We start from the raw sequence: 24,447 nt of genomic DNA, 5'->3' as shown, positions 1-24,447 counted from the left end.
GTGCAGCCCGGGAGGCAAAGGATTCTTTAGTCATCAGCGAACTTGCATTAAGCACTTCCTGTGTGTCAAGCATTTCCTTAAAAGCCAGGAATTCGAAGATAAATAAGATACAGTGTCTGCTCTCCGAAACCTCACCCTCAGTCATGCAGGGAAGGGGCGGTCGATAAAGTTAAACGATGAAGAAGTCAAAGATAATGAGGGCAGAACAAGGGTCTTGGATTAGTCAATGAAATTGTCACCCTGGACCATCAAGAAGGCATTTCTGTAGAGTCTTCGAGGTAGAAATCGGATCAAACAGCAGCATTGGATGAGAAAGTGGACCCAAGAGCAAGACGTCCTTCATTCCCACAATCTGTTTTTCACCCTCATAATAGTTATTCAGGGTCTTTGCCACCTCACATTTAATGAATTATTATTACAGTAGTAATGTTCTGACATTTTAATTCAGACTTTAAATATTAATGTCAAGTTAAAATTTAGCCCCAGGTCACCTTCATGTTTCTGAAAACAATAACTTGATACTGTATTTTAATGTTTCTTGCCGTTCAGACTCAATTAAGTAACATAAGTGGATACGGCCAATGCGTTTAAAAATGATGAAACTCTGCAAGAGCCAATAGGAGCTGTTTAATAATCAGCCCTGGGAGAGATGATCAGTAAGGGGAAGGGAAATAATAAAAGACCACTGTGGGTGGTGGCGGCAAGAATCAGGTTTTGCCATCTTTCCTTGTGCCTGTGACTGTCTTTTTAATAAGACAGGATTCAGATAGGGCTCCAATATCTGGGTTCCCTCTGTCTCCTCCTTTGGAGAAAAAGGGAGAGAGAATATGGGAGATAAGCCTCCAGGGATTGGTTGGAAAAGTGCTTCCACTCCTCTCGTCTGTTACTAATCACAGTATAACGTGGTCTCGTTAACAAAGATCCCATTTCCTTGTGTTTTATTCCAAAAAGGACAGTAATGAATGATGGTCCTGGTTTTCTCTGGTTCGCATGGTTCCATGTCTTACACCCCTATGACACACTCACCACAAGCTGATCTGTCTTGGTCATTTCTAGCCATTTCCTATAAATTTTAACATGAATGAGCTGGATGACATTAGGAAATGAAGGCTGCTGCGATAAGCCTGTTCACCCAGGGGGCTGGCCTGGGATTAGAAAGTCAGGCATCTGTAAGTCTCCATTCTGGCTGAAATCATTTTACACTGCCAGTCAGTAAGCATTAAATATTCACTGATTTGATTAGATTTAACTTGATTTGATTAGAATGGTTTGGGGCAATTCAGTTTCTCAGTGTATTTCTACTTCTGAGGAGTAAGGATCATTTTTGCCCTGTTATTATATGTAATAATGATCTATTAATGCCCTTAGAGCCCCGCTGAGAAATCTGTGCTCATTTATCTGTGGAATGCAGGCTGTTCTCCAATAAGCCCCCATGCCCCACTCCCACCCCAACCCTGAAGTTTTTATCTTGCAGACAGTCCTGCACAAATGCACTTAGGGGATGCGTTGGTCAAGAATCATGAAAAAGAGACAAATTCTTTGTAAAAGGCCTATTAATTCTGTCAATAAAAAGCCACCTGTAACGAACACTGACAACCAAGCGTGAAGGTCATCAGAAGCTCTGATGATGTCGCCAGGGCTTTGGGAACGAAAAACATGGCTCTGGGGGTAAAAAGAGCAGGAAAAAGAGGACAAACTTAATTATTTCTTGGCCAAGGTTGTTTTGAAGTCTGATCTGAACGTTCTGATAATTTGAGATTCTAAATTTTGCTGAAAGACTAGATTAGGCTTTTAGAACAGAGTCCAGCCTGCAGACAAGCAGTCTCTTGATGTGGGCCATAACATGAGGTGGTACTTTAACTGAGAAACATGCAGTGCTTGGATGGATGGATGGTGGGTGGATGGATGGATGGATGGATGGATGGATGACTGTGTAAGGCCATGGCAGGGGCAGGAAAGAAGACAGTGAGATTCTGTGAGCATAATCCTCCTTTTTAAAGACTTTCTGGCAGCTTTGACGCCTCACCCCGCCCACTCTCCGAGCTGCTATGCCCTGTTCCACATCACCAAGCTGCGCCTTTCTTGTCTTGTCCTGTCTCCTCTTCCCTTACTTCTCAAAATCCTAGACCCTCAGACAATTGGAAGGAAGTACATGGTGAAGAGGGTATGGTAAGGGTTGGTGAGAGGAACAAAGGAATTTCCTCTTTATCCCAATTTTAGCCCCAGTTGTGTGTGCGTGTATATATAATTTGTTATTTAACCCAAAAAGAAAACACTGCTTGATAATAGCCTTTGTAACTGAATCTTTATTTATGATCATCTCTCTTGTAGGTATCTCAAAGGGGGAAGAGACAAAAATATTGAGACCCCCAAGACGGCCCCGAAAGCCCAAAACGTTGAATAACCCTGAAGACTCCACATACTATTCTCTGCTACATGTAAGTGGCTCCCTCTTATTATCAGATGGAAGCCATGGCACCCTCACAGCTGGCCAGCGTGGAAACTGACTGCACCAGTCCTGTCCACAGGGAGGGCTCTGTAGCAGGGGATGCCCCCTCGGTTTCTGGTTCCCTGTCCCTCCCTTGGCTGACTGTCTGGGCACTGGCTCTGCTCCGGCCCCTCTTCCTCAGGGTCCACGCCTCTGCCACAGTCCTGTAACCCCCTTGTCCTCCCAGAAGTTTGCTCTGCTCATCCTTCAATCTGAGCCGATGTGCAAATATCACCCCAGAAAGGGAAGTGCATCAGAGCGGGAGCTCTCCAGAGAGGGATGTGAGTGGAAATGCCCCAGTTACGGTGAAAGTAGAAGGAAGAGGGGGAAGGAGACACTTATTGAGCACCTTTTAAATTCCAGGCCTCGAGTGAGGGATGTACATTGTGACAACAGTCAGGCTGTTTTCCGGGGTGCTGTGAGGAATCCACCTGGCGTCACGGAAAAACCCCCGAGGGTCTGTTCATTCTTCTGAGGCTCTCAGCCCATGACCACCTTCCTGGAGCACAGCTTCTGGGCTAAAGGACAAGCTATTCTGGGTCAAGAATGTACAGGGAGTGGAGAGTGAAGTGGAAAGGTTGGGGGCTGTTTAGCACAGAAGCAGTTGAGCAAGTGAAGCAGAGATGAGGGTTTGGCAGAGAAAAGAGAAGAGCAGGTTGCGAGAATTTTAAGCCGGGATGAATCAGCAAACAGCTTGGCGTCAGGGAAGCCCTTTTGCGAGTCAGCTTCCGGCTCTTTCAGTAGCACGTGTGAGTGAGCGTCTGCTCGTCCCCCGCCTGCCTCTCCCTGGTGGGAAGGCAGGGGCTCTGCGCACGCCTACAGCCCCGCTGGTGCTCGTAACGAGAACGCTGTTTGCTGAACAACGCACGACATACTTTAGACAAGGCCCTCGGGGGCTGCCAAGCTGTGGCCATGACACCCCTCACACTTGCCCGACATGAGCAGCTGTGCTTACGGCTGTCTGACTGTCTCTGCAGCTTTTGTCTCTCCTTGGACGTCACCACGCCCTGTGGTCGTTCTGACTGCCTTGCCAGCAGGACCAGCTCTCTTCCCTGGTTTGATGCTCTTACTCCCTTCCATCTGGGAGATGCTGCCGTTGCTGTGTGCAAAATGAGAGTCAGCTGAGGCTGAGAAGCATGCCTGTGGGGGAGGGCCCGTTTGCCCCGCCATCACGGTGCGTGCTGCCTGCTCTGATGCTCGGAAGCTGTGCAGCCATCAGCAGAAATGACTCAGGGCCGATGCAGCTTCCTCCAAAACTGAGTAAGGAGCACCGCCACTTCTCAGGACATTTCCGGTCCTATTATTTTCTCTGGACCCTTCCCTCAGCTACGGCAGTTGGTGGTTTGGCCTCTCCAAGGTCAACCCCCCCCCCCTGCTTTTTTTGGTCTATATTTTGGCAGCCCTCTTCATCCCTGTGAAGACCTCTGAGTATATAATGTATTAGTGAATGTCCAAAAGGGAAGTAAGATTGTGTCCACCATGATGTACTACTGGAGATGAATCTTAAAGTTTTACCATCAAATGTATTTCTTTATGTCAGGTGGGAGGGAGGGGGAGTGAGATGCAGCTGATTGAGGAACAGTGATCTTCAGTCCTCTGAGAGAAGTTCTTGGTACTTTCAAAGGCCTCCTCGAGAAACAGCCACACTGGGCAAAAAACCTCCTCCTTAAGTCACCTCTGTTTCCTTGTCTTTCTCTCCTCTTCACTCTAGTTCGAGAAACTGCTATGGGACATTTGCTACTTTATTTGCACTTCAAATTTCAGGTGTGTAGTTTGTCCTCTCAAAACTCTGATTGTTGGTCTTAGCAGTTCAGACAGACTTCATTTTTTTGTGCTTTACAGATACTGTTTTGGTTTTGGTTTTGTTTTTTTTTTTACAAATTGAAGGTTTGGCACAACCCCGCATCCAGCAAGTCTATTGGTGCCATTTTCCCAATAGCATTAGCTCGCTTCCTGTCTCTGTGTTACGTTTTGGCAATTCTTGCAATATTTCAAATCCTCCACGAGCATTTTTATGGTGCTTTTAGCAATAAAGTATTTTTAAACTGAAGTATGCATTTTTTTAGACATAATGCTATTGCACACCTAATAGACTATAGTATAGTGTAAACATAACTTTTACATGCACTGGGACGCCAAACGTTTGTGTGACTCGCTTTATTGCATTGGCCTGGAACCAAACCTGCAATATTTCTGAGGTCTGTCTGTAAACACCCCTGATATAAAGCCCCATGTGATGAAATTCTTATTAAATCCTCCTCCAAGAAGCACAGTATCCTTGTTCATGATGAAGAATGCAGTTTCACCCACGCCCTTTAGTTGTAGAGCCTGGGAAACTATGAAACAGCTCAATGTAAGACTCCATCTTAATGCACGTCTCTTTTTCCCTCTTTGGTCCTTATTTACAACACCTATTTTATTGCCTTAATTATGTAATTGCTTTTACTGTAAACCATCGTAAATAATTTTTGGAAAAACGTATCACTGAGTTGCATTTCATCACAATATTCTAGCACAGGCAAGAATGAAATAAGCCTGGACAGTAGTTCCTCTTCTAGGAGTTCCTGTAACTGAGAACCAACTTACACACACCATCTCCCAGAGGGAGATGCTGACCCAGAATAAAAAGGGGTCCTCACCAGCTTGAGAATTCAAGGGCAGAACATTATTTGATTCTTGGTTGTGTAAAAGGGGTCTGTCACTCAGCATTGTTCAGCATAACTTTGTATTATAGAAAATTGTTATCGAGAACAAGAGAGACACTTTTTTCAGATGACAGATCAAGGAGGCAGGACCTCTCATATTAAAATAACCACCACCACAGCAAATATCCACCCAGTTCCAGGGATCATTAACTGGACTGCTAGGGGCCAATGTACCTCTGCTGGTAATGTCAGTATTTGTAAGCACCTCCAAGCCTCGGGCATTGGGTCAAGAGTGCTAAGTAACAGGAAACAGGAAGGAGGGCAGGAGTGTAATTGGTGTCCTTTACATTGTTAAGTCCTGAATGGTCCACTCCCAGACTTGATGCATTTAAGCATTCACCTCTACCTCATCCACCCACTAAAGCAGCAAGCAATCAGAATAAAAGAAACTGTGAACTATTCGACTCATCTAACATTTCAGGGTATTACAAGTGATAACTTACGAGAAAAATGGCTCGCTATGTCTAAAGATAACCTGGGAAAACCCCTGATATTATTAACTGCCATTTTTATCGTCTTGCATGTTATGGTGCCAGCCAACTTGACATTTGCATTTGGGGTTCCACAGTTATAGTATCTTCAGCTTGTTCAAAGTGAGTGTGGCATTTGTTTTCTCAGCCTAAAAGACCTGTATGCTCTTTTCAACATGTAGATACAGGAGCTCAAATATACTGGGCTAGCACACAGTGAAACACATTACCAGCATCACAATACAAAAGGTAATACAGCTTTGCGTGTAAGATCAAATGAAATACCATTTTGTTAGTGTTTACACTGAAGCACTGATTAAAATATAGCTAATTATCTCTGTAGTTAAGCATTCTAACTTGTGCCTTGATACATAAAGTTCTCAACTGTGGAAACACGTCATCCATGCTGCTACTTTCATGCCATAAATGGACTCTTCTGGGTTAATGAAGTCAGTTTCCATTCTTTTGTGCACTGTTGCACCTGCCCTAACGCTCCACCCATCTGCTCTACCTGCAGGCAAGGAGGGCACATAACCAAGACATCAGAGCAGCCTGATTAACCCGCTTAAATATAACTACGTTTGTGATAGAAATGGACTGTCCAGAAAGTCTGAAATTTTTGTCCCCATTTGTAGGTAGATAAACCTTAGGTAATCTTGTGTAGACTGGTCACCACTACCACAAATTCATAATCAGTAAAACTTGAGTAAATTAAAATTTTTAATTGAGTAAAATTGTCTTTAGATTGTAAATAGATTGTGTCTACTTGCTTATTTCCAGATCAGCTTTATTGGAATAAATTTGTATGTTAATACTATAGTAATATCTCAATTACATTAAGATCATAATGTTATATAGATTCTTTTAAATTATTCTATTCCCTTTAGAAGTCAATCCAAGAAGAAAAACGAAGACCAAGGAAAGACAGGTAGTTATTATTTCTAAATTTTATTATGTCATCTTATCAAGCCAAAATGTAAATCCATGTGTTCAAATTATGACTAAAAAGCACCTATTTTATATGGCTAGATTTGGAAAGTAGTGTGCTCTCAATATATTGATATTATAAATATGTGGTTTATATGTAATTTATAAGATCTTGCCTATTGGAAGAATACTGAGCTAACATTGTCCAAGGTGTATACTGAGAACCCAAACAGTTTTGAATGAATTGTACCATCCAATACAGAATTTTCTTTTCTTGTCCCATTGGTACAGTTTTGATTGGGCAAACTGAACATGCCCGTGTTCATGGTCTTTCTTTCCCCAAACTCCTCTGTACTCTCTTGTTCTTCAACACAAGCTAAATCTCACTTTTTCTAGTGTTCATGGATTTGCTGGGAAGATAAGTTTTATGTTACCTGCAGGTGTGGCACACTTAAATTTCCACTCTTCCCCTTTTCCCTGTAATATTTCAGCCCACCTCTGCTTGGCTCTGTTAATCTTACACCACCATTTCAATCAACTAATTTCCAGACAGTGCCCAAAACAACAGAGGTTTCTGCTATTCAGCGTGAGCAGACACAGAGTTCCCAATTTATGAATCGGTGGCATTCTGAAAGTTCATTTACAAATTGGTATCCATTAACTTGTAAAGCACGTTTCCCCAGAAACACTGTAACACCCGGCAGTTTTCCAGACCTATACCTGTGTCCCTGAGATGACTCCCATCAGACTGCAGAGACCGAGCCCCACGGGAACCAGAAGCCTAGTCCGAGTAGGTCCGAGAACGCACGTGGTTGCAGACACACCCCTGTGCGTGTGTCACGTGCAGCAATTAAAATCTAGCACAGAAGCGAATCCCCTGAAGACCAGCGGGTAGGAAAGGACAGGGGCCGCCTGTGAAGGAAGTGGGTGAGGGGTGGTCAGGACACTCTGTGCGCCTCAGTGGGCTGAGAATGCATAAAGTTGCAAAATGCTTGCGTTAGTACATACAGGTCAGCTTTCTTCATAGTGGCCCAAGGGTCACTTGTGACCCCTGACGTAGACAGGCCAAACTGGGGCGTTGTCACGACTGGCCATCTGGAAACTACCAGTTTCGTGCCAAGCTGAATGTGGTAGCCGTGGGAAGCGCTGCTCCAGCAGCCAATGCTCTCTGAAACGTGAGAGGTGAGGGCACTGTTTTTCTTTCTAATTTATGGTATATTCTGTTTTTGCACATTTCAAGACTTTTCTCATCTCTATTGACACGCAAGTATTACTCTTTAATTATTGCAAATACTTTAAATGAAGAAAACAGGTAATCTTGTAAGTTTAAATGAGTAGAAAGTTAGCTTGACACTATGATGTGTTTCTGTGTTTGTTTGCAGTCAGGGAAAATTATTAGATTTGGAAGATTACTATTATAAGGAATTTTTGCCCAGTCATCCTGGACCAAAGGAATGCAGCCCTGGTTTAAGAGAACGGAGACCACAGAGAGAACCCCGGAATCAATGTTTTGAGGCTGATGAAAGGTAATAACTTACATCACCGTACAACAGTGTCAATGTTATACTCATCATTGCATTTCTAAAGTACTTTCACTTTATATATGGACAAATGGCAAAGCACTCTCACTGAATACTGCATTTTATGGTTGATATGTTGTTTAAAAGTAAAATCATAAGGATTATTGCAGGGTAACCAGGCATCCCAAATTTTCTAGCACAATCCCAGTTTTTAGCTGTTTTCTTGATGTTATCATTAATAGCTTCCTGTTTTAAAAGTACCCCAGTTTGGACAATAAATTATATAGTCATTATAATTAGAACTAATTTCTGTCTTTAATAATATCCAAAACCAAAAAATAATAATAATAATATCATCCAAAACCTGTGTTTCAGCTCTAACGTGATTTCACTTACTTATTGGTTTCTCAGTTATGCTGCGTAACTTCTCAGAATCCGTAATGTCAGACCCAAGAAATATTTCGGAGAAAGATTCATACAGAAATATGTATTTTGGATTTGATTCTCACTTTGCCACCAACTTTGTTTGACATTTAACTAACTTAAATCATTTGTAGCTTACTTACTACTTTGGGAAGTTTTTTTTTTTTCTTTCCCCAAAAGTTCTTTGTAAAGTTTTGAAATTGAGAGCACATAAGATGGAAACGTGGTGTATGAGAAAGGGGAGCAATGCCAGGCCATGAAGAGCTATTTTTCCAAAATCCTAAGTGAACATCCTGTCAGCCCAGGGCACTCAGACCCCCTCACCCACCTCTTTTACAGTGTGACCTGTGGTTCAGAGAACAGGCTTCAGAGTCAGGCTTAGATTTGGATTCTGATTCTGCCACTTAATAGCTGAGTGACCTTGCTCGTGTACTTTGCCTCTCTAAGCTTCCGTTTCTACATCTGCAAAAGGATTTACTAATTGCCTCATTGTATTGTCAGAGTCAATGAAATGATGAAAGCGGGGCACTTAACACGAGACGTGGCGCCGAGGAGGCGGCCCATAAATGGTGGCCACTGTCATTTTGATTTGTTTTTCCAGAACCTCCTTGAACTGGTCTCCAAAAGATGCTTTCTCCCATCTTGAGGCCAAGAACTGTAATGCATCAGAGCTCAGAGATGCTCTAGTCTAACCACAGAGTTCAATACGGGAAAATACCAAGTGCCAGAAAGATGAAGGGGACTGGCCCAAAGTCACCCATTGAGTCAGTGAACTAAAATCCAAAGGTTTTCACTCCCCGTTCAAATTGCTTCTCACTGACTTACCTGCTTCCCATTTTAACAACCCAATCCGCCTCCTCTCCAGCATGTCCTCCCCTCCCCCGGCAGCAGACACACCTCTGCTGTGAGGCAGTGTCCCTGGTGTCCTGGTGGTGTGTCTGGATGTGTAATGAGCGTTCACTAGGACAGAATGCTAGCAGCCCGCGTTGGTGAGTGCTCGGGTGTCCTGGGCTAGCTAGGCTGGGCTGTTAGCCCTTTCTCCTTGTTGTTATCTCTTTTAATCCTCCCAGAAGCTTGTGAGGTGGTTACTCTCATTCCCCCATTTTACAGATGAGGAGGCTGAGTCTGCAAGATTTCATACTGCAAATAGTCACCCAGATAGTAAGTGATGGAGCCAGAATTTGAACACAGGCCTTTATGAGTTTTGAGCTGATACCCTTAATCATTACTGTCTCCTGCCTCCTTATGCAGAGCCCCACGCTGGGCGCTTGAGGAAGTGCTGATGGGGTGGTGCCCAAGATGTTAGCCTTACATCCACACCCGAGGAGCTTGACTCCAGAGAGAAAGTATACGGATCTAACAGTGCTGACAAGGGAGCTCCAAGACGGGAGTTTTCTCCGCTAAGGAACATTAAAGAGGCAAAACAGCCAAGTGCAGTAGGTCAATCTTGATTGGATCTTGGCTTTAAAATAGAAAATAAAAGAGGAACACAGTTCTTAAGGACATTTTGGGACAACTAGAGAAACTTGAGGCCAAAGTATATGTTGGAAGATGTTATTACAGAAAGAATATTTGTATATCTTATTATAGAAAGAATTTATATCTCTTATTACAGAAAAAAGATTTTATATATCGGGGGGAGGGTTTAGCTGAGTGGAAGAGTGCATAGCATGCACAAGGTCCTGGGTTCAATCCCCAGTACATGCATCAAAATAAATAAATAAACAGACAAACTTGATTACCACCCCCCCCAAAAAAATAGGTTTTAGGTATCTTATTAAAGTATTATTTAATAAATATATTACATGTTTTATATATTATATTACATATAAACATATAGTAGATACTTGCAAAATATATAAATTATTGTATACATATTTGAACACACACCCCTGACGTACTGACGTCAGTACACCAGGAAGTTACGAGCAGGTCTGGGATTCAGAGACAACAGCAGTGATGAGTTGAGTGTCTCGTGAATCTGAATGAATAAAAGCAGGTGGCAGGTAATCAGCGATTAGATGGATGGCTGTCCTCCGAGCTGAGGCCAAGCCTTCCCTTTGTGCCCTGAATCCTAGTCCCTCCATCTACACAGGAACATAGTCCTGCAATTGTGCCCGCTCTCTTCTGCATCTTCAAAGTTTGCTCTCTTTGCTGAACCATTTCTGACAATCTGTGAATGTCATGCAATTGGACCCATCATAAAAAGTACTCTTGACTCAAACTGGAAGTCAACCTTGACTTCCAGACCACTCGCATTCCTGCTCCTCATTATAGCAAAAGAGTAATAATACTTGAGCGTGATCCTCCCTCCCCCAGGTCCTCTCTTCCTGTCCTTTCCTGAGCCACCAGACTCAAGTCTCCATTCCTCACCACTCCGTTGAAACTGTCGCTGACAAGGTCACCATATCCCGTGATCTATTCTCAATTTTTACCTCTCCCGCAGCAGCACTTGACATTTTTTCTTTCAACATTTTCTTCATTAGCCTCCCCAACAGTAAGTGGTCTTCTTGGTTTGCCTCTTCCCTCACTGGCTGCTTCTCATTCTCCTTTGCTGGTTCCTCCTCATTTCACTGAACTCTCAACACTGGAGAGTCCCAGTTCTTTGCATTATCAACACACACGTTCATGACCTTAAATGTCATCAGTTTACCGGAAATTCCCAAGCTGAAATCTCTAGCCTAGATCAGGACTTATATATGCAACTGCCTATTCAGTATCTGCTCTTGAATACCTAGTGAGTATCTCAAACTGAAACCAAAATATTCTCCCCAGAAACATTCTCCTTCCATAGCCTCCTCATCCCGTTAAATGGCAGCTTCACTTCCCACCTGTTTAAGGTAAAAACCTTGGAGACATCCTTGATTCCTTTCTTTGCACCACACGTTCAGTCCATCAGGGAATTTATTCTACCTACCAAGTATGTCCAAAATCTGACCAGTTCTAACCTCCTCTGCAAGCCTAGTCCAAGCCACTCTCAGTCTGACTTGCACCACGGCAGTATCTCATAGCCGGCCTCCTAACTTCCATGGAAGCATTCCTCCACTCAGAACCCTCCAGTATCTCTCTCGCTCTAAGGAAGAGTCAAGTCTGTGCCCTGGTCTCAAAGATCTACGTTGTCTGTCACGCCTTCCCTGCATCCCCCCTGCTTTCATTCCTTGCTCTTCTCCCCCTGGTTTACTCCATTCAAGCCTCAGTGGCCTCCTCGCTGTTCCATGAACACAATACATACACTGTAGTCTTGGAACCTTTACATCTTTCCGGTCAACCTGGAATGACTGCCTCTCCCCAGGAGATCTGCCTGGCTCACTCCTCGCCTTCCTTCAGGTCTCTCATCAGATGTCATCTTATCAGAGAGGGCTTCCCAGATCGCCCTCTGTGAAATTGCTTCTGCACACACATACATACACACATACGCACACCCACATCAGCCTTTCCCCATGAACCTGCTTTACCTCTCTGTAGAGCACCTCCCACCACCCAGTGTACTGAAGCTGTCTGGTCCTTCCCTCCACAAGGCTATGAACTCCACGAAAGCAGGGACTTGTGTTCACCCATCACTTACAATGGCGGCTGATCCTTAGTGCCCCAAGAATAAACGAATGAATCAGTGTAGCTGCATTTAGGGAGCACCCCACTTCCCCCAGCAAAACTGCAGAATCTAAAGGTAACTGTTGGCAGGGTTTCAGAGCAGTGGGCTCAGGAAGGTGGCCCGACGGCCTCGTTGAAAACATTGAAACACTGAAAAAGCTGACAGGGTACGCTGTTGAGGCTAACAAAGCGATTGGTCAGATTGAGCAGGGAGAGCAGTTGCAAAATAATGGTTGTCTATATTGTCACCTTGAGTTTCCTGTTTGGTCAAAATATGTTCAAAATTAAGGTACTAAAAGAAATGTTTGTTTATTGGTTGTGAATTATTTCAGCCCAGACGAAGCTCACCTTTCTGAACTATACTTTCTGACGCTTTCCTTAGCTGTCACCCAAACACAGCGTCACCGGGTTCCACCAGCCCTTCTGCTCCTGGCTCAAGGGTTTTGAAAACCGCAGGAGATATTGCTGATCCCGTTTGGCTACTGCCCTGCTATTTTCAGTGTGCGGTCCTTAAACGCCCACCGTTGGCGGGCGGTGTGGGAGGAGGGCAAGCCCGACTCCGGGGGGGGGCGGGGGGGGCGCGGTGCACGATGGCGCCGCTGACGCTCGGCCCCGGGTCTCGCCCGCAGGTGCGGGGCGGCGGAGAACGGCGAGGAGGAGGAGAACGGGCCCCCGGCCAACCCCTACGACTACAGGAGGCTCCTGCGCAAAACCTCCCAGCGCCGCCGCCTTGTCCAGCAGGTGTAGCCCCTCTGCTCGGCGGCCAGCGCCGTTGGGATGTGCGCGAGACTGCGGGGCGTGCAGGCGCCAAAGCGGGGACCCCCGGGAGGCGCTGGGGCTGTGGCCCTGACACTGGCAGGGGCTGCGCGCTCTGTTCGCCTTTCGAGAGCCCTGGCCAGCCTCTGGTGCTCGGAGGACGGAGAACTGAGAGCCTTTCTGACGCCGAGCCTCCTCACTCCCGCATCCTCCACTCCCACCAGCCCCCCTGTTTGGACGTCCCTGGCCATGGCCCTGGCCCTGGCCCGCTATGTGTCTCCTCGTTCACTTGTTTGCGACTCTTCCCGTGGACCCGACTGCACCTGAGCTCTCGCCAACTCCTCCTCTCTCATTTTGGGCGACTTCAAAGATTTCTTCCTTCTTGGAAACGGCTTTGCTAGGACTGAGGGACCCTCGCAGATGGGCTGAGCCTGTGAGAACAGAACAAAGGCCAGGTGGGAGGAGGGGAGGGGGGCCTTGAAGATGAACTTCATCCCAAACTCACGCTTTCCCTTCCCTTGGTCATTAAGGTTATTAAATAAAGCAAGTGCCTTGGGAAATCCATGGCTTTGGGGGCGTTCCTGCTGTCCGGCTGTGCAGGTGGCAGCACACGGGTGTCTTCTGTCTCCATCAGGGAACAACACCCCCACCCAGCCATTCCAAACAAATATACCATCTAACTTAAAACCGCGTTCTTGAGGTGTGGACTCCACACAAATCTCCAAATCCCCCAACACGCAGCAAGTACATGAACACACAGTCTCATACATACAGTCACACACACACACAGTCTTCCCAGTGTGGCTTCCTTCGGCCCCACCTATAAAGATTCCGGTCCATCCACTGAGCTAAACTATCAGATTTTCTAGATTCTCCTAGTCTGCAGATTTGGGGCCATCTCTGCTGCTCAGAAGTTTGTTGTGTTTAAGATAGAAAGGAGGGTGGTGGGTCAACAGCGTTTGCCTTCCTCTGTTGACTGCATTTTATTTTAAAACCCAGGTTAAGCTCTTCTATGGAAATGGCACCCTCTGCGTCTATGCAGCCTGGAGAGGGTGATGGAAGGTGGTGCGGTGGTTTCATGGACGACTGAGTTGGGAGAAGGGTTCTGGCTGGGATGGGGGCTTTGTCCCTTCTGCTGGTGTCGCTGGCTCCCGTGCCTAACCTCCCCGAGCCAGGAGACTTGGGGAAAAATTCGAGGGCACCGTGTGGCCGGCTAACTCTGTTTTTTGTGCCACGTGCCCAGTGGGTGGTAAGGTTTTCTCCAACCTGAACAGTTGACATCGAAAGGTCCCCAGCGATGACTCGCACAACCGCATCCTTTTACAAAGCGGGCCAGCACGAGGGGAAACCTCCCGCTGTGGCAGGGCTGAGCTCCCAGGCCAAGTGTGCTCAGGTCCTGCTCCTTAACCTGGGTTCACGCCGCGGCCTCCACTTGGGATTGAGAACCGGAGGGAAAGAGTCACCTCGGCGGTGCAGACCGCTGGTGCATCTGCAGGCTGGGCCTGGCCCAGGCGCCCAAGAAACGAGCCCTGCAGGGCACTGCACCCCAGGGGGTGGGGTAGGGGGTTTAGGAGTAACTGTAACCCTAGTTGGCTTGGCTCCCTCCGTTGCTACCCACCCGTGTACCCCTTACCAGGAGGCCTTAGGGGCAAGAAACAGCTCTGCTTCATTGCCAGGCCCCTTCAATCCCCTTCAATCCAAGCTCCCTGAGTAGCCCCTGCAGACTAGTGCCCTGGCAACCCGGCCTGCAGATGGATAGAGAAGCAATTGTCCCCTCCCCTAAAATCCACTCTCTCCCTTTTTAAAGTGGGACTAGGAAAGAGAACAGCAAACTCGGGATGAAAGGTTGCAATGTTTTTGTTTTTCTTTTGAATTTTTTTTTGAGTAAAGGTAGATTTATTTAGAGAGGTACATAGTGCATAGAGTTTAGGCTGTTTCAGAAGGCAAGAGAAAGGCCCTGAGGTGTGGGGGTTGGGTGCTCAGGTTAGAGTAAAAGTAGGTACACACCCCATAGACAAGAGTGCGGGCAGAGTCCCAAGATGAGGAAGCAAGAAGAGTGGCCTGAATTTATTTTTTTCTCTCCTTTTTCCTTCTTTCTTTCCATCTCTTCTTCTTTGTCCTTCGACATTTAAGCACTGGGAGGACACAAGGGAAATTTTGTACCCGACATTCTTCTTTGGCAGGCCTGCGATGCGATTTCTGGGTAAACCACGGACAAGAAACAGGTCAGCCAGGGAAACCACCCTGGCTGCAGCACCCCTCCCCCCCACCCCCGCGCTTGGGTCCCTTTTCCCTTATTCGAGGAAGGGCCTTGGAAAGCTTCCCCCCGCCTCCCCTTCGCACTCGTGGCTGCCTCCTTTGTGAACTAATGACTGTAATTATTACCTCCCAGAGCTCTTTTGTTATCTCCAACCCTAAGCCCATGTGAGGGGCGGGGGAAGTGGGCTCTTTTGCGAAATGGAAGTCTTTATAAAGCAAATTGCTGTCTAGGGAGGGACGGTTTTAAGGAAAGGCAAATCAGATCCCACATGCATCTGAAGACGCTGTGTTAAATAAAAAATGTAAATACCACCATTAGATTCAAAATACTCCAGAGTTGAGGGATTTAATGGAGTTTAAAGAGTAGGATTTTAAGCCATCTGTTTCTTTTTTTTTTTTATTCTGTTAAATTCAGGTGTTGTGATTTCTACTTTTCTTGTATTTTAATCCGTTTCTTCATGGCTTTGTGTTTTAAATGCTTATTTTAAAGAATCTTTTTTGTTTTTGACTGCTTATCTAGAGCAGAAAAGTTCTGCAGCTCCAGTCTGCCGGCTTGAAGCGAAATATTTGCAGAATTTGGTGTGGATTTTAACAAAGAACTGGTCTCTCCGACTCGTATCTGCACGGCTGTAGCAAGAGCTGCGGAGCCGCCCTGCTAGCGGCGCAGACGGCGGAACCACGAAGTCCTTGCTCCCCTGGAGTTGTTACTTGGATCCACTGGAGCACTGGAGCCGAGGGCGCCGTTAAGAAGGGTGGGACACCGGCCTGGTATCTCGCCCACCGCGCGGCCGCAACCTAGCGCAGACATCTCCCCACAGCCGGCTCCGCGTCAAGCCTACGACAAGGTCTCGGCCAGCGCCCTTACGCGCCCCTACTTCCAGGCCCAGGTCTGCGGCCACTGTGTAAATCCCACGGTTCCTCCAGGCTCCAGCACGTGGGAAGAGGACAAAGCTTTGTGGAGATAATTGACCTGGCTTCTGCGTGCCTGGGGGCACAGGACTTGGGTTTGTACGTGGCCACCCCGGGCCCCAAGATGCCCTTCCTGAACAAAGAGTCGAGAGATGGTAGCCAGGACTGAGGACCCGTGGGTCTCTCTGCTTTAGTAGCAGCTTTGGTGACTTGATTCGGAGATCAGAGAAAGAATGACTTGTGAACACAGTGGAAGTGAGAAGCGCTCACACAAGGGGAAGGCACACACCCGGGAGTGCCTGCCCCGGGAGGCCAGACGCCCCCGTTTGCCACCCAGGTCATTCTCGCCCTCTCTCTGCGCGCCCAGGAGCTGCAAGGTGTACTAGACACTGATCTCGACCTCCATGGGAAAGCTATGCAAACTCAACCGGCCCCAAATTTTCAAGGCGCCCTCCCTTTGTTTAATAGCGTGTAGGGAAAGGAAATTGTAAAAGAGGAGAGATTTTGACTTTCTTAGGGAAAGAAAAAAACCCTTCCCACCTTGCCTCAGACACAGGGAATCTCCCGTCTCCCCCAACCCCACCCCATCATGAAAATCCCCTTGTGGGAGGAGGTGGTCACTGATTTGAGGCTCAATAAAACGTGGGCCCAGCTGGGGATGCCTTCTTTCCGCCTTTGGAAAGCTCAGATTGCTTATTTGGAACCTCAGTGCACAATTCCCACGCACACAGCGATTCTCGTGACACACGCAGTGGGCCCTTCCCTGCCTCCGCAGGCCGAAGTCACCAAATGACTCGACCCCATCAGCCGTCAATCCTGCGGCTCTAGCTGCCCTTCCCAGTCCCCTGCCAAGAAGTTTCCATTCGTTTTATTTCTCTGCCCAGCCTGAGGTCCTCGGTGATAGGTTCCAGCGTGGATTTTAACTGCCTCAATCAGCAGTCTTTCTCCCCAGCCGTCAGTCAGAACCTGGACGGTGGGTTCGGCTGGCACGCACTCCAGAAAGCAGAAATGGTGCGCTCCCGGGGACTGCGCAGCTCAGTAGGCAAGCATTAGGCTCTACTAAGGAACTGAATTGAGCCCATCAGTGCATAGGTGCCCTTCCCCCATCGTAGCCTCCCCAGGCTCGCGAACCACTCTTGCTTCCTACCCAGCTGCCAGGCTCCTGGGGTCACCATGACCTCAGCACCCTCTTGGAGGAAGGCAGCACGGGAAACGCGCCTCCTTCCCCACAGCCCGAGCCAGACCTCAAACAATACGCCAATAGATACAAATGTAAGACTGTCTCGGCCACCCTTCCCGCGGGGCAAAGTCTCTCTGGTCTACCCCTGTCGAGGTCGGCAGGCGGTCAGTTGCCTTAGCCCTCCGGACAGCGCGCCCGGGCCCGCAGGGACCGCCGGGACCGCCAGCACACTTACGCCTCTCGCTGCCCTGGGGCTCCCCTGCACGCCTCCCACCCACTCACACTGACTCCAGCTCGGGCGTGCTGTCTGCCTCGCACTCTCACGATTCAGCTCCCTCCCTCTCCCATTTTTTCCCTCCTCCGCCCCCTCATCCATCCCTGTTGGGCTCCCTCCCCTTCAAAATCACTCAGGCGCTCCGCGCTTGCCCATCTTCAGGCTGTGAGGACCCTTCAATTCCCTTTCCTATTCAACCTCCAAAGCTTTCAGAGCGTTGCCACGTCTCTAAACCCTAATCCCAATACACACACACACACACACACACACACACACACACACACGGCGCGCGTGCACATGCAGACACACACATTTCCTGTCCCTGTGTGACACCCACCCTGTGCCGTGCCACCGCGCCGGTCCCCCCGCGGTGTCCTCCTCCCGCCACACACACACACGCGCGCGCGCGCGCGCACTCACACACAAGCACGCGCGCGGGGCCAAGCAGAGAGCAGCTCGCTGACAGTTTGCACTCAGAGGCGTCCTGCTCCAGTCTCGCAGCACCGATGGCATCTCCCGGCTCCGGCTTCTGGTCCTTCAGATCTGAAGATGGCTCCGGGGATCCCGAGAACTCCGGCACAGGTAGGAGAACCCGGACTTGCAGGAAGCGAGCTTTGCGGGTGGACTGGCTTTTGCAGGGCTGGGGGAGATGAAGGAGGTTTTTCCACCTGCAACGGGAAACTTCAGAGGCTTCACCCTTCCCTGGGGGTAGGTACTTGATGGCCCAAGAGACCAAAACCCCCACAGGCCCTTATCCCCTGGGAAGATACCCAGAGAATCTCTGGCCCTTTCTGCTGAAGTCTGGGAGAGCCCCCTCCCCAAACACGGCAACATCTCCTTGACACTGAATTCGTGGGCTTGGGGCACTGCCACCATCTTGGTGTCTGGACCCTGGAGAGGGACGGAGTGGCGGTGAGGAAAAGAAATATTGAAAAGGGGACGAACTCTTGGTATGGAAGGAGAGCCTGCAAGGAAATGGACAGCCTCGGTGTCTTAGGAAAACTCGCCCGAGCGAGGCAGGAAGGGGAGTTTGCCCTGACCGATTGACACCTGGAGGGCAAGCAAAGGGTCGCCGTGTGAGCAGCTCCTTGGGAAAAAAATCAGCGAACCGACGGTCGGGCCAGGCCGCCAAGGTCCCGCGCACCGCCCGCACCTGCCCGCTGTGCCGGGCCCCAGGAGGCCCCTTCCCGGACCCTGGGTTTATTGACGTCGTTCACAAAGAACGAAATTTCACGTGTCCGTCTACTGTTTTCTTTCTGCCTCGCCATCCTCCTGCCTGTCTTTTCTTGCAGCGAGAGCCTGGTGTCAGGTGGCCCAGAAGTTCACGGGCGGCATCGGAAACAAGCTGTGCGGTGAGTGCCGGTGCCCGGTGGAGGGAGGCGGACGTGGCCAGGCTCCTCGGGGCCCGCGGGGACAAAGCCACCTTCTCTTCTGAGCATCCCATCACCGGGGTCGGGGATTCTTGATTCTTGGCCAGGGATGGGCGGGAGCGAGGGAGCCAGGCGGGTAGGCAGCTGACCGAAGTCCGCGCTCGGTGTCCTTGCCCAGCCCTGCTCTACGGAGAGGCGGAGAAGCCAGAGGAGAGCGGTGGGAGCCAGCCCCCGCGGGCCACCTCCCGGAAGGCCGCCTGCGCCTGCAACCAGAAGCCCTGCAGCTGCCCCAAAGCGGATGTCAACTATGCGTTTCTACACGCAACAGGTAAGGGCATCTCGCGGGGGGGGCGGGGTGCCGAAGCCTCTGCCCCTCTCCTTGCCCTGCCTACCGTGGCCAAGTGGGTCCCGGCTCCGGGAGCCTGATCCGGGGATCGAGGTGGAGCGCGGAGGCCGACCTCAGAAGAATCGTCAGCTGATAGTGAGACACGCTGGGCCCACCCCCTCGGTCTGACCCCCTACTGCGTTCCAAGGGGCTCCAGGGCCTTGGCGATCTTCCCCCAGCGCCGCCCTCGGGTCGGTGGGTGGCCGAGGCGCCCAGGCTTACCCTAGCTCCAGGTCGGCTTCTTGGTGCCGCTGAGGCCTCCGGTAGGACTCAGTTTCCAGTTCAGAATTGCTGAGACTTTCGAGGTCTTTAATGCGGGAGTAATTTGTAGCTGTGATTTCACAGGAGAACAACTCACATGAGACCTGCGCGCGGTTTTACTCCCTTGCGCTTACACACCGGGTCACCCAAACAAATGCACGCGCGCACAGACACACGCATGCACGCACACGCGCGCGCACACACGGACTTTGGAAACACCAGGCCTTCGTAATAGGCCAGAGATCCTAACATTGCATGTTCCACTTTGTCTGATTTGCCCTAAAGGCATTCCTCAAAGATTATTGACCTGAAGTATTTACATAATCATCTAAGATGATTTATTGAGAAATAACATTTAGGACGTACCCCGGTGAAACAGATGAGTGGAAGCATGCTCCGAAAGAGAGAAAGAAAATAAAAGAAAAAGCAAGTAAGTTACGAACTGAAATGCAAAAATTAAAATTAATTAGGCATAGGGAGAGAAATAGGGGTTTTTTTCCCCCCATTCCTTCATCTTTGAAAAATACCTCCCCTTTAAAGAAAATGCTCTGCCTTTCCAGAAGACTTTCTTTTTAACGTAAAAATCTCTCGGTTTAAAGAGCTTGCTTAGATATTTTCATTGTTAAATTAAAATGTGGCATTTTGATTCCATTCTTTAGACCTGCTACCAGCGTGTGATGGAGAAAGGCCCACTTTGGCGTTTCTGCAAGATGTTATGGACATTTTGCTTCAGTATGTGGTGAAAAGTTTCGATAGATCAACCAAAGTGATTGATTTCCATTACCCTAATGAGCTTCTTCAAGAATATAATTGGGAGTTGGCAGACCAACCACAGAATTTGGAGGAAATTTTGATGCATTGCCAAACAACTCTAAAATATGCAATTAAAACAGGTATTGTCCAGTCAGAAATAATAAAGCTCTTTTTTTCTTTTATAGTTTATATTTTTTCTAGAAAAAAATGTTTCCTGGTTTATGGGGTTAGTGATATTTTTCAAATTTACCGTTATTTTCATCATTTAAAAAATAATCATGATTAGAGTGTTTAACATTTTACCGTTAGTGTTCATGCTTTTGAAGTTGATAATATCAGAGACATTATGTAAGTGTAAATCACCAGATTTTACATTTCACATATTTGGCCATGGAAATTGACCACTAATGTAGAAGCAACCATTTGTCAGTGAAGTCCAGTCAAAGCGACCCAAAATAGAGAAAGAGAGGGATTCTGGAAAATGAAAGCACAAAAGAACGTGATCCAGACAAAAGCCCAAATACCGGAGCAGTGCTGGTACTTCCTTGGTGTAGAAATGGTCAGAAATTGAACTTACACCCGGTGTAATCATCGAACCAGAGGAATGATATTTTGGCCTTGTCTAAAATGCCCGATACTTCAGATTCAAACTCCGGATTTTCCTCTGTTTTTAAAGAAATGTACACAAAAGAAAACACAATACAAGCTAGCTTAACAGTTCAGCCCCGCTATACAAGGATGTGCGAGCTTCCTAACCACTCTTATACAAGAGAAAGGAAAAAGGGAGAGAGGGGAATCAGATATCCTTAGGGACAAATTTCTTAGTGTATTTTGTGTTTATTGCTTTTTTATCATACTCGTCATAGTCTATCCAATTTATAGCCCCGGGTGTAACATTTATGTGGGTGCATTCTAAGCTTTCATTTTATCTACACAAATTCAGCTCTTCATCTCCCCAGGTCATGATTATCCCTTCCTTTTCTACTTTGCCTCTAATCACCCTGATACATGGTGGCACTACACTTCATTAAAGCAATAAAAATAAGTATGAATGAATTTCAGGGGAAAGGGGCAACCTTGTGGATCTAAATTGATTTGTAGCTTTAAAAAGATTTGCTAACAAAGCAATATGTAAAATACCACAAAAATATTAATTACCCTAGAAACCTAGATCTTTTTCTTAGCAAGTTTTTTGTTAATGAATTATCAGTATCATTCTGACCAACAACAAACTTGAAAAATGTTTGCTATGTGGCTTTTAGCCCCTTTTTTGTGTTTTGATTTTTGCTTCTGCATGTTCTTTATACCGACAGAGAGGAAAGATGTGCATAGAAGAAGCCTGGGGAAATTGATTTCCCGTTACTATAATCAACCACTTTTGTGAAAGTACAGATTTAGAATTAGATACATAAGGAAAAGAATTGAACTTAGAGATTTCTATCAAGCTCAGTCTGTGGAGTATGATTTCTGAAGGCTTTTTAGGTTTCATTCTGAATTATGTTCACAGAGAATCCATGTATATACTAGGCACGAAAGATGTCCAGATTTCCGTGTATCTGTAGGTGCAAACCTGGGCAATGCTTTTAATTCATTTTTGTTTGACCTGTTGCCCAATCTAATATTTAAATATATTAAGAGTAAATTGCTACCTATTACTTTTATTGCTACCAAACCAAAAAAAAATCTATAAAAATGTTTCCCATCTTCACCCTTAAAAGCTGGTGGTGTCTGAAATGCAATTTAAACAGTTAAGATAATGGGAATTGCTGGTGAATGAAACTAATAGTTCTGTCTGTCAGTGTTCCATTTAGTGTCAGGAAAAGATGGGCCGATTCAATACTTAGACTTTTGCCATAGTGCTTGTGAAACTGTTGGTCAGTGTAGCCCTAATGCATTTTATTTAAAGTTCAGGGAAAAAAAATATGATTAAGTTGAATTTCTGACCAAGGCATAGCAATAGTAATTTGGTATTAATATTATTCATAATGTGTGTAATCTGGTCCTTCCCTCCACCTCCAATAGCATTTCAAATAATTAGCAGCAGTCACCTTCCTTTTTGACTGGAAGGTGTATTGGCTTCATGCTATAACTTGCATTTGACAACTAGTACTATTTAGGGTCTGTGAACTATTTACCATCACTGCTACCTTTAGGCATTTCAATGTCCCTTGGGAGATTCTTTTATAAAATGCATGTTATCGTCTGCTTTCTACTGAGTTCTTAACCTAACTTCCACTTGGGCTCCAAGCTTAGAGAGAAGTAAGGGGCACTGGGGAAGTCTTCATGCATTGTTAAAATTACCTCTAAGAAATATTGGAATAGAAAATTGGAAAGTGCAGACAATGATAGAATTCTGGAATAATGAGTATCTGCAGGGGTCCTTAGGTTGGGGAGGGGGTGAAGGTGTTAATGTTGTTTCGAATCTCTGAACCCAATGATCTGACAAAGGAATTGAAGCATCAGTAAACGAGGCCGTCCTTGGGTGTGTGTTGCCCGTCCAGAGAGAGCAGCCTGGACTGACTTGGGGCTCCTTCCCAATGGATTGTGGACACCAGGGTCAGAGCTGCCTGGGGCTGGTTGTTTGCACAGTTTGCGCATCCTTCCTGGCTCATTTGCCCATCTGTCGGGAGCGTTCCAGAGGCAGGAGCGGCTCTCATCTCACATTTCAAACTGGCTGTCTCCAGAGCAGCGCATGGCCACCTGATTCCTTGGCGGGACGCTCGCTCACAGCACAGGGCCAGGTGGGGGCGGCCACCGTGGCAGCTGGATGCCAGAGGGGCTAGGACAGCAGGCAGGCTCCCAGACAGGTCTCAGGGCACCCTATCTGGATGTGCCAGCAGTCTGTAGGTTCATAGGAAGAGAATACATATATTTTTATAGAAATCATACTCTGATCTGTCAAACTATCTTCCCGCATATTTCCACGTCATTGTTACTGAATGAAATATTTGAGGCAGGAGAGCTTTAGGTGAAATAGACCAAGGTCAAAAAAATATTTAGAAGAAAGAAGCCAAACCATTGAAGCATCACACTTCTTTCCACGGTTTCCCCCAGGCAGTCATCACGGTGGGTTGACCTTCTGATAACCTAGGGCACAACACACGTCTTGGGACCCTCAATTTTATGCAGAGGTTTTCATGCTAAAGTTTCCATAGAATTAAATAGTGTGTCATAATAGATACCAGATTCGTCCAGAAAATGCATATGAATTGGGAGTGTTGATTAACGGGTAGATTTGCTAATCCTTATTAATTTCCTCACTTCAAAGAAATGGCTTAGGGAAAGGGAAATAAAGGGGCATCAGGAGGGAGAAGCCGGCTCTGATGTCAGCTGTGAGTGCTAATGAAATGGGGAGTCAATGAGGCAGAGAGGCGTGGAGGGCTGTTCCAGAGGCAGGGCAGCCACAGCAAGGAAGGCTTTTTCCTTTTCCATGGATGCATAAACTGATGGGTTAACATCAGAGGGCCTGCAAAAAAGCTGAAAGCTAGAAGGGTACCGTGCAAGGCCACAGGGCAGTGAAACAATGCCGGAGAATGAGCGAGACCTGCACAAACCCAGTCTCTTTAAGATGAGTTCTCCCCTGGCTCCTATCCTATCTTTCCTCGGTGTCTAATTGTCTAGCTGCATGCCGCAGGCTGATAAGAGAGCTCTCCAGTCCCGGAGATAAGCTTTGTGTTGACTTTCGTCTCTGCTTTCCCCACTGCCTTCCTTTATCTTGTTTCGTCCACGCTGGCCTGAGAGACTATCACATCTCCAGGCTTCAGACAGGTGTCCAGTAAGTGGCGGATGCCTTTTTATCAGAAGCTATTTCCATAATTGTTAATCTCCCAAAATTCTTGCTGCTCGATAAATCACAGATTTATAGATAGGCTTCTGCGGGGCAAGAGAAGGGAACAGAATTCTAATGAGATCTTTGCAGTCACATAGGAGTATTTGGGTGTCAATCCCTTTAGATAGAGTTTTAGAGAAATCCAGAAGTTAATGAGATAAACCTTGCTAATGGACTGATAAGCCCACCGAATATACCTTCATGTATCTTGTGGACAAGACAGTGAAGTTGACTGTATTCAGCTTTATTTTGAATTTCGATGATGAAGGAGGTCTGTTGTTTATGATCAAATATTCAGACAGAAAAGAAAGGACAAGAATTAGGTTTGTTCATACCACCTTTAGACA

At 47.0% G+C, this 24,447-nt stretch overlaps 2 protein-coding genes across 2 annotated transcripts in view; both read left to right on the top strand.

The window, feature by feature from the left end:
* Window positions 1-12,906, top strand: part of MYO3A (myosin IIIA) — a 191,732-nt gene extending 178,826 nt beyond the window's left edge. Inside the window, exons 31-34 of the mRNA XM_031444637.2 lie at window positions 2,332-2,438; window positions 6,551-6,591; window positions 7,973-8,116; window positions 12,754-12,906. Of these exons, the coding sequence (XP_031300497.2) occupies window positions 2,332-2,438; window positions 6,551-6,591; window positions 7,973-8,116; window positions 12,754-12,871 (410 nt within the window). The 3' untranslated portion in view covers window positions 12,872-12,906. The remainder of the gene's footprint in view (window positions 1-2,331; window positions 2,439-6,550; window positions 6,592-7,972; window positions 8,117-12,753) is intronic.
* A 4,807-nt stretch (window positions 12,907-17,713) lies between these two features.
* GAD2 (glutamate decarboxylase 2) overlaps window positions 17,714-24,447 on the top strand; it is a 64,627-nt gene continuing 57,893 nt past the window's right edge. The window contains exons 1-4 of the mRNA XM_010995334.3: window positions 17,714-18,084; window positions 18,795-18,854; window positions 19,051-19,200; window positions 20,178-20,411. Of these exons, the coding sequence (XP_010993636.2) occupies window positions 18,009-18,084; window positions 18,795-18,854; window positions 19,051-19,200; window positions 20,178-20,411 (520 nt within the window). The 5' untranslated portion in view covers window positions 17,714-18,008. The remainder of the gene's footprint in view (window positions 18,085-18,794; window positions 18,855-19,050; window positions 19,201-20,177; window positions 20,412-24,447) is intronic.

Source organism: Camelus dromedarius, chromosome 26 (genome assembly GCF_036321535.1).
Source record: "Camelus dromedarius isolate mCamDro1 chromosome 26, mCamDro1.pat, whole genome shotgun sequence".
In the NCBI taxonomy this organism is placed as follows: domain Eukaryota; kingdom Metazoa; phylum Chordata; class Mammalia; order Artiodactyla; family Camelidae; genus Camelus; species Camelus dromedarius.
Note: the sequence above shows the minus strand (reverse complement) of the source record. Positions and strands in the feature narration are given on the sequence as shown.